The 9,828-nt window shown below is 55.1% G+C and overlaps 1 protein-coding gene across 2 annotated transcripts in view; it reads left to right on the top strand.

The window, feature by feature from the left end:
- Window positions 1–4,859, top strand: part of SAFB2 (scaffold attachment factor B2) — a 35,842-nt gene extending 30,983 nt beyond the window's left edge. Inside the window, exons 17-21 of one of the 2 annotated variants that reach the window (XM_012435916.3) lie at window positions 499–544; window positions 1,523–1,653; window positions 3,886–3,998; window positions 4,099–4,165; window positions 4,462–4,859. In XM_012435916.3, coding sequence (XP_012291339.2) covers window positions 499–544; window positions 1,523–1,653; window positions 3,886–3,998; window positions 4,099–4,165; window positions 4,462–4,618 — 514 coding nt within the window. In that variant the 3' untranslated portion in view covers window positions 4,619–4,859. Of the gene's footprint in view, window positions 1–498; window positions 545–1,522; window positions 1,654–3,885; window positions 4,166–4,461 lie in introns of both variants that reach the window. The other variant, XM_064382031.1, reaches the window with a different exon arrangement.
- The last annotated feature ends 4,969 nt before the right edge of the window (window positions 4,860–9,828 follow it).

Consider the following 9,828-nt stretch of genomic DNA (forward strand, 5'->3'; position numbering starts at 1 on the left):
GAATACACCTAGTTTATTTAAAAGGCAGCCCTCCATCTTCCGGTTTAAGAATCCTGTCTTTGGGCTTCCCTCACATCTCTGAGCCATTTCCCCATTCGTTGGCTCCTTTAGAAGGAATGTCAGTCAGGAGAACAGAAAGGGAGGCTGTGAGAGGCCACACTTAATTCTGCTGGAGTTTGGGGTGGAGTTGTGCGTTGTGCTGAGTCCCACGTGTTGGGTCAGACTGAAGTTGAGGGATCACTGGAGACGTTCCTTTGTCCCTGTTCCCCTGAGAGCTGTCCAAGGAATTTTAGTTCAGTGAAATCTTTATTCCCATCTCTTTAGGATCCAACTTCATTCCTGCCCCTGGGGAAAAAAGCCTTTCGATTTTTTTTTCCAGGCCAGTTAGAGTTTGTACGTGATGGAATGGAACACGCATCCCAGTTGTGAAACTTCCTGACCTGTAGAAACGTGTAGTAGTGCCAGGCGCTGTTTGAATGAAATCTTTTCCTTTTGCAGGAGGGAGGGTTCGAGGCCAATGATGGGAGAGCACCGGGATGGGCAGGTGAGTAGAGCCCCATCGCCAAGCCCTGGGCCACTGTGCTGCTGCGCGGGCATAGCTCTTTCTAACCAGGCGGCCGGTTCACCCCAGAGACGTGGCAGCTAAGTCAGCACATGTGCCGGCTGTGGAAATGTGGGTTCTGGCCAGTGACTAGGAGTGCAAATATTTGATTGTTTTCTAATGCTCAAGTTTCTGTCATTTTCATGTGTGTCAGGCTTGTTCTTGCTTCATTTTATCCAGTAGAGACTACAAGTGTCTCTTCGTTGTTCACTTGCTCAGGGAGTCTTTGGGTCTTGGTGCAGGGCCTGTGGGGTGGTGCCCTCGGAGACCCAAATGGTGCTTGTGGTTTAGCCCACATGTGCCAGGGGAGGGGGAATGGGGGTGGGCACTGAGGGCTGAAGACCACAAGAGTGGTCCCTGAGTCTCTGGTGCCATGCGGGTGCCCCATGCGTGGTGCCAGAGTGTGAGTTCTGAGAAAGCAGCACCCTGGTGGAGAGGTGGGAGGCAGGCGGCAGAGCGATGGCCTATAACAGCAGGTGGCGCCTGCCAGCTTCTGGCTGCTGGCTGAGTTGGTTGGCCAGGGAGGCTGGAGGTGTGGCCCTGCTAGAGGACAGAGGGGCTGACCGCCTGGGCCTCCTGTTACCACAAAGGAGGCAGCACCTGACTCCTCAGGGAAGACAGGACTTGCTGACATCTCAGTGGACCTTGAGCAGAGCTTGAGGGCAGTAACGCCAGGGCTCCCCACGCTCCTGGGGCAGCTCAGGCAGGGCAATGATGCAGCTGTAGGGGTGTGAGGAGGGGAGCCAGGGAGCAGAGCATCAGCGAAGCAGGGCCCAGCAGGGCTGAGGCTGCGCCCACCCCCAGTCCTCTCAGCCCCAGCCCACCTGCCGCCCTGGGGCCTGCGGTGGACAGACCTCCCGGAAGGGGGCGCCTATGTGGGTGATGTGGTCAGTGTCACCCTGTCCCTCTTTTGCCTTCCAGCACTATGGAGATGACCGCCATAGCCACGGAGGACCCCCAGAACGCCACGGCCGGGACTCCCGTGATGGCTGGGGGGGCTACGGCTCTGACAAGAGGCTAAGTGAAGGCCGGGGGCTGCCACCTCCCCCCAGGTTAGTGGGTGAGCCCCAGCCATGGGGAGAGCATCTGTCCTAGTCTGGGAAGAGGTCGGTGCCTGGCTGGGCACATCCTCAAGGTTTGATTCAGCTAGGGCAGCTTTAGTTTAGGACAGGCTACCAGGGGTCCTGCTGTTTGAGAACCCCAACTCAGAAAGGCCAGGTTCTCAAGAAGAAAGCACAGAACAGGCTCTCAGGGATGGAGCTGTTCAGGTCGCTCAGAATAGCCCCTCCCTGTTCCTGAGCTGAGGGTGGCCTGCTATGAATGTCTCCATCGCAGGGGCTGCGTGCCCACTGGGAGAGACAGCGCTGAAGCTCTTAGTCCTGCCCCGTTCCTGCTATAGCAGCCTCGCCCCTGCCTCCACATTGCCTCTTTACACGTGTCTTCCTTGGGTTTTCTCTCTGACCCCTGGTTGGTCTGGGGTGGGACTTCTCAACCCTGCCCTGCCTATTAGAATCTCTTATAGGGACCCTCCCCCCAGGACTAGAGGCTGAGGATGCTGGGCCAGGTCCTCGAAGGTATCCAAGGCCACCTTCACCAGCACTGGGCTGGGGGGCGGGGAGGGGCTGTCCCAAGCCTGTCAGCCTTGTGGGGGTACAGGGTTGTCTGGGAGGACTCTCTGTCCCTCTTTGGTTTCTTTGGCCAGCTGCAGTCACCCCTGCCTGTTTGTCCTGTTGCCGCCTGGGCTGGCCGTGACCGCCTTGCGGCTGCTGCCCTGCTTTCCTCCATGAAGAGTGTCTTGTCTGTCTCCAGTCCCATCCTAGGGCTGCTTCAGCCCCTGCCCAGTGCCACAGGGTGCTCCTCTGTTCCTTCCCTCTGCCTTGAGAGGCATTTCCACCTCTGCCAGGGACTTTGACTCAGAGCTGTGCTGAGTGTCCCAGGACACCTGAAGCTTGTCCCGCATCTCTGGGCAGCACAAACGGGGGCAGTGCTGTATCAGTTGGTGTCGTGTTCTTATCCTGTCACGTAGTGGGTTTTGTAGTAAATACCTCGGGAATGTAAATGGGAAGCTCATCCTCAGAACCAAAGACACAGTGAACGGTGGCTGGGCGCCGTCGGGTCACCGAGGGCAGGTGCCCCCACGTGCGTGCTTTCCTCTCCCTCCAGGGCGGTATTGCACTTGCCTGGCCGGTGTGTGTTGGAGGCTCTGTGGCCCCTCTCGGGCCTCTGGGCTCACTTGGCCCAGCTCTCTCCGCACCCAGCATCCCGCAGCAGGCAGCCACTCCTGCAAACTGGATCTGGCTGTTTCCTGCACGGCCACTGTGACTGCTGGTGGCTGTGCAGGAAATTTCCGTCTGAAACTTGAAACCAATAGCTTTGTTGAGGTATAATTCATACAACGTGCACTTTCCAGTTCACGTGTGCAGTTAGTGGAGGTTTGCACATGCGCAGATCTGCAGCCACCCCACAGTCCAGTCCCAAGCATTTTCATCACCCAGAAAGAAACCCTGCCCCTCTTAGCGGCCACACCCGCTTCCCCCCACCCCTGGTAGCCACCAATCCCTTTCTGGCTCTGGATTTGCTGTCTTGAGTCATTTCTTGGAAGCGGTGTCCTGCACAGTGTGCCTGCTGGGCCTGGCTTCTCCCTGAGCCTGGTATATTCAGGGTTCGTCCCCACTGCAGCCTGGGCCGGCGCTTCCTTCCTGGGCACGGCTGAACACTCCATGGTCCAGACACACCACGCAGTGTTGTCCGTTCATCAGGTCATGGGCATTGGGGTCCTTTCCTCCTTGTGGCCGTTAGGAATCCTGCTGCTAGGAACATTCATGACAGATGTCTTTGGCCATGTTTTCATTTCTGTCAGGTAGGAATGGGTTTGCTGGGTCATGGTAATTCTGCACTGAGCTTTTTAAAGAAGCACCAAACTGTTTTCCACAGTGGCTGCACCATTTTCCGTGTCCACCAGCGGTGGACGAGGGTCCCTCACTTTCCTCGCACCCTCTGCCATGCTTGTTACTGTGTGATTCTAGCATCCTAGCAGGGTGAGGTGGCATCTCGGTGTGGCTTGGATTGGCATTTCTGGGTGGCATTGAGCACCTCACGTGGTTACTGGCACGTCTGTATTTAGGGAAATGTCACTTCCCATCATTCGCCCACTCGTCTGCAGCCCTTGCTGTGTGGCATGACCTGCCATGCGACTGAGGCCAGGGTGGGCGCACCTGCTCCTGGTGTCACCCTGGAGGCTTATCAGACGGCTGCATGTCTGCTTTTTTTTTTTTTTGGCAAAGGGGCGGCCGTGACTGGGGAGAGCACAACCAGCGGCTGGAGGAGCACCAGGCGCGCACCTGGCAGGGCGCCATGGACACGGGCGCAGCTGGCCGGGAGCACACCAGGTGGCAAGGTATGGGGCTGGCTCTGGGAACGAGGGTGGCTGTGGCCCCCACGCATGTCCAGGGGCTTCCCCAGAGACTGAGTGTTTGCAGACCCTTCTTCTCTTCCAGGTGGCGAGAGAGGCCTGTCTGGGCCCTCAGGGCCGGGGCACATGGCAAACCGCGGCGGAGTGGCGGGGTAAGGCGTGTTTTCCGAGGAGAATGGTGGTTCGATCCTGCTCCTCACTTCCTCTCCCTTTTTTGCATGTTTGATCAGCTGGCTGGGTTGGATGTTTTGCAAACAAAAGCAAAAAACAGCTCTTTGTAATTTATGCAAGTAAGGCTCTTCAGTTACCTGGAATACAATGCGTGATGATTTTGCTCACCTGGAAAAAAACCCAAGCGTTCTAAAGGCTGCAGGACCGTTACTGAACCCATGTTACAATGAAAACGTTGAGCGCTTCAAGGGGAAAAAATGTATGACTTTGTTCCTAGGCGAGGCGGCTTTGCACAAGCTGGACATTCCCAGGGCCACGTGGTACCAGGTGGCGGACTGGAAGGTGGCGGAGTGGCCAGCCAGGACCGGGGCAGCAGAGTCCCGCACCCCCATCCCCATCCCCACCCGTACCCCCACTTCACCCGCCGCTACTAAGTCTCAGTCACTGCGAGTTTTCAGGTAGGCAGACGCACTGTTGAATCTGGTAGCCAGGGTTCCCTTGAACTTGTGGGATCTTTTAAAAAGCAAAGCAAATCCTGCCACCGTGTTGTAGCTCAATACAATGTGAACTCACTTTTTTTTTTTTTAATAAATGTGTTCTTGTTCTGCCATTTTTAAATCAAGGTTTCAGTTAACGAGGCATTCCATTTTCCATTAATAAAGTTTACCATTCGCACTCTTGTGTGCGCGTGTGAGTCCTGGTGACCACAGAGCTCGGGATGGGACCGGCCCTAGGCATAGTGGTGTGACTGCATAGGGGCTGTTGGCTCTGCCAGGTGCTGCCAAAGTCTTTCGCCTGCGTCATCCTACTGAGTTCTCATAACCACTCCAGGAAGTGGGGCATCCAGATCTCCATCATCAGCCCATGAGAACTAGGATTTCTTCAGTGGGGGCTGTGCACCATGGGACCCTCAGACCAACCCCTTCACCCTATGCCTGTCTCTGCGTGATTAGCGGTGAGGGCGTCCCAGGCCCCGGGGAACCCTCCGCCTGCTGCCTCAGTCCAGGGTAGTGTGCCGTGCTGGTGTGTGGTGGGCCTGCCATCCCCTGGATGCCATGTGTGTCCTGCTCAGTGCCTGCTGCTGGCAGCCGGGCAGGAGTGGGATGTCGCTGACTCGGCACTGGGCGTGGCAGAGCTGGTCCCTCCGTTCCTCTGGGAATGTACATTTGTCTGTGAAAGTGCTTTTGAGTGTGATGCCCATTTTCTTTTTTTTTTTTTTTTGAGAGGAGTTTCACTCTTGTTACCCAGGCTGGAGTGCAATGGCGCAATCTCGGCTCACTGCAACCTCCGCCTCCTGGGTTCAGACAATTCTCCTGCCTCAGCCTCCTGAGTAGCTGGGATTACAGGCACGAGCCACTATGCCCAGCTAATTTTTTTTTTGTATTTTTAGTAGAGACGGGGTTTCACCATGTTGACCAGGATGGTCTCGATCTCTTGACTTCATGATCCACCCGCCTCGGCCTCCCAAAGTGCTGGGATTACAGGCTTGAGCCACCGTGCCCGGCCCTTACGATGCCCATTTTCTTTCTTAAAGACTGTGTCAGACAAAGCCCCTCGCTGGCCGGGGTAGCAGGCAGGCTGCCGGCCCTTTCGCATAGCCCTCCATGCCAGGACCCTCCAGGGGTGGCTGCCATCCACTGTGAGGCCCAGTTGTCCTCTTCAGAGCTGGTGCTGACTCGGGGCGGGGCTGCAGGCATCTTGGGGCAGAGGGTGGTGCACAGGTTGGCCTGGTGCCCTCGGCAGGAGGGACAGCCCAGCCCAGTGTGGTGGTGTGGTGAGAGTTAACTGGCGGGGCCACCTGCTGGGGACCTTTTTCCTCCCCTCCGTATCTAGGGCAGCCACCCGCAGGCCCCTCCTCCAACTGCGGCTTCTGCTGGTGTCCCCCGTGCCGCTGCTGGGAAGTTGAGTTTTTAAAAAGCCGTGTGAAAATCCAGCCCAGCTTGCCACAGACACTGGAGCGTGAAAGGCAGGTTGGCCCTGGCCCTTGGCATCCTGTCTGGGCCTGGGCCGCCGTGAACGCATTAAGTAGCCTCCCCTACGGCGGCTTTTGGAGTCATTTTCCAGTGGCACATGGACCCAGCGCCTCCGGGTTGCACACGGGGTCTCCGAGGCTCACCTGTCTCCCCAACAAGCCAGAGTCTAGAAAGCAGGGTTGAAAGCTTCCCTGGGCAATAGAAGGCAGGCTCAGCCCACACTGAAGAGGCAGCCTGGGATCAGGAGGAGTCCTTGTTTTCAGACCTCTGTGTTTCCCTTCCCGGAGTGGGGCATGGTCTCTTGAACTATGAAGTGGGGAGTCAACCACTGCCAGACTGCCCCAGGGGAGCGAGAGGGGGAGCCAATCCCACCAGACATCCTCCAGGAGCAGAGGAGCCCTTTCCAGCGAGCTGGGCCTGGAACCCCCTCTGTTCCACGCAGAAACAAAACACTCCCGTGACAGGCTGCTGTCACCAAGCACCACAGAGTGGCGACGGAAGCTCATTGGCTCTCAATTCTTGAGGCCAGGAGTCTGTGATCTGGGTGTGGGCAGGGCTGGGTCCTTCCCAGGCTATGGGGGAGAACCCCTCCTGCGCCTCCCAACTTCTGACAGCTGCTGAGTGCCTCCAGCGTTCCTTGGCTTGTAAACACATCGCCCAGTCTCGGCCTCCATCTTCACATGGCCTTCTTCCCGTGAGCGTGTTTTGTCCTGGTTTCCTCTTTTTTTGAGGCAGGGTTTCACTCTGTCGCCAGGCTGGAGTGCAGTGGCAAGAATCTCAGCTCACTGCAACCTCCCTGGTTCAAGCGATTCTCCTGCCGCAACCTCCCTGGTTCAAGCGATTCTCCTGCTGCAGCCTCCTGAGTAGCTGGGACCACAGGCACCCACCACCGCGCCCAGCTAATTTTTAGTAGAGATGGAGGTTTCACCGCGTTAGCCAGAATAGCCTTGATCTGACCTCATGATCTGCCTGCCTGAGCTTCCCAAAGTGCTGGAGCATTACCAGTAAGCCACCATGCCCGGCCTGTTTCTTTAATAATTGAGTGTAGGTACATTATATTAACTCCTAACTTTTATTTCAAGAGAGAAAAGGTGGGTGGAACAAAATATTTGTCATGAAAAGGAGATGCCAATGGACGTGTGGGTAGTGCCGCCCTTTGGGCAGTTGTGAATCACGCTGCTATAGCATTTGTGAATGTGGCTGTGTTTAAACACCTGTTTTCCATTCTCCTGCTAATGTGTCTAGGACTAGAATTGCTGGGTCCTGTGCTGACTTGTAACTCCCTATGTTTTACTTCTGGAAGTACAGCCAGACTTTTCCACGGTGGTGCACCATTTTACATTCCTACCAGCACTGTACAAAGATTCCAATTCCCTTTTTTTTGAGACAGGGTCTCCCGGTGTCTCCCAAGCTGGAATGCAGTGGCGTGATCATAGCTCACTGCAGCCTCAAACTCCTGGGCTCAAGCCATCCTCCCGCCTTGGCCTCCCAAGTTTCTGGGTCTACAGGCATGTGAGCCACCATGCCTGGCCTTGGTATACCTTTGGTGGTGAATTGTGTTATGTACCATTTCCCATAATTTTTAAGACATTATTAAAGGGGAGGAGAACTGCGAGCCTCTGGGGCAGAAGCAGGGAGCTTCTTGTGAGTGAGTTTAGAAGCCAACTGCTTAGCACGCAGCCTTCTCACTACCTGCCTGCCCACGGGCAGGTAATCATTACTCTCTGCCTTGGCTGCTTTAACCGGAAGAAGGGAGTAATTGTAGTTGCCATATGGGATCTTTACAAAGATTAGTTAATCCACATAAAAAGCCTGGCATGCAGTAAGTGCTTAATACATGTTAGCAGGCCTTGGGGAGCCCTAGAGGAATCGAGCCTCGGGTACTCAGGTTTCACAGGGGCCCTGGCAAAATGTAATGCGTTGAGTTCTGGAGGGGGTCCCGTTTTCCAGCCATACAGAAAATGGCAGAATCAGAATTAAGACCTCATGGCTGGCTGGGCGTGGTGGCTCACGCCTGTAATCCCAGCACTTCGGGAGGCTGAGGTGGGCCTATCACCTGTGGTCAGGAGTTCGAGATCAGCCTGGCCAACGTGGTGAAACCCCATCTCTACTAAAAGTACAAATACTAGCTTGGTGTGGTGGTGCGTGCCTGTAATCCCAGCTACTCGGGAGGGTGAGGCAGGAGAATTTCTTGAACCCGGGGGACAGAGGTTGCAGTGAACTGAGATCACGCCACTTCACTGTAACCTGGGTGAAAGAGGGAAACTCTGTCTCAAAAAAAAAAAAATAGAATTAAGACCTTATGAAATGTCTCCACAGCTACAAAAATGTGTCAACTTCACCAATTGCTAAATTTTGTATTCATAAAGATTTCATTACATTTCAAAACAGCTCCTAGGTTAGATTTTCTCATTCCCAAGGAGCTCCCAAGCCTCCGCAATGATTGCCAGTCTTAAACTGCATGCATAACTCCTAGTCACATCATTTCAAAGGCAAAGTTAGAACAGGGCCTTTTGATTACAAAAAAAAAAAACGCCATCAAGTTGACATTTAATGGGGATGCTGTGCCTTTTAACAGATGTGCTGGCGGGGGCTTCCTTGAGTCTCAGTGACCCCCGTCCCTACCTGGTCATTCATATGATGGTGACAAATCAGGATTTGGACTGCGCTCTCACTGCCGGGTGGGTTCAAATCTCAGCCCTTCAGCCACTTCTTCGGTCAGCTGCATACACTAAGGGAGCTTTTTTATTTTTATTTTTGAGATGGAGCCTCGCTCTGTCACCCAGGCTAGAGTGCAGTGGCGCAGTCTCGGCTCACTGCAACCTCCGCCTCCTGGGCTTAAGCGATTCTCCTGCCTCAGCCTCCCGAGTAGCTGGGATTACAGGCACGTGCCACCACACCCAGCTAATGTTTGTATTTTTAGTAGAGGTGGGGTTTCTGGCCAAGCTGGTCGAACTCCTGACCTCAGGTGATTCTCCTGCCTTGACCTCCCAAAGTGCTGGGATTACCGGTGTGAGCCACCACAGCTGGCCAGGAATTCCTTCACGCTAATCACATGTGCAGAGTCCCTTTATCTTGGAGCCCAATGTATTCACAGGTTCCAGGGATTAGCATGTGGGCACCCTTGTCTGTCACCCTGGAACAGGGTATGACAGAATCCACTTTGGAGAGCACCCGATGTGATTACCAGTCAAGCAAATTAGATAACTCTGGTCCCCTTGGCCAGCCACCGATTTATACGAGGACACATATGGACATCATGCGTCACCACCAAACCCAGACATAGCCCGGGTACAGCTTCTCAGGAAACTGGAGTCAATTCCTGGGAAAGTGAACTGTGGAGGAAGGTTCTGAGCCCGAGGGAGGCTGAGACCCGCCCAGAGGCTGCGAGCCATTGAGCCGAGGCTCCGGCCCAGGGTCCCTGCTCCTCAGCCTCCCTGGGTGACAGGGCGCCCCATGCCGAGGTCACATGGTGGTGAAGGGATAGGTGTTTTGGGCACCAGTGAACAAGCTGCGTATGTGACTGTGCACATAATTTTACACGTGCACTTGACCTTTGGAGTTGACCCCAAGGATAACTTCTACACGTCCTGCGGTGCTGTCAGAGATGATACTGGGCCAGAAACTGCCCCTAAATGACTCCCCGAAATGCCAAGAGCCACTTCTCCGCA

Source organism: Aotus nancymaae, unplaced genomic scaffold (genome assembly GCF_030222135.1).
Source record: "Aotus nancymaae isolate 86718 unplaced genomic scaffold, 86718_ANA_hifiasm-v0.15.2.pri h1tg000028l, whole genome shotgun sequence".
Lineage (NCBI taxonomy): Eukaryota > Metazoa > Chordata > Mammalia > Primates > Aotidae > Aotus > Aotus nancymaae.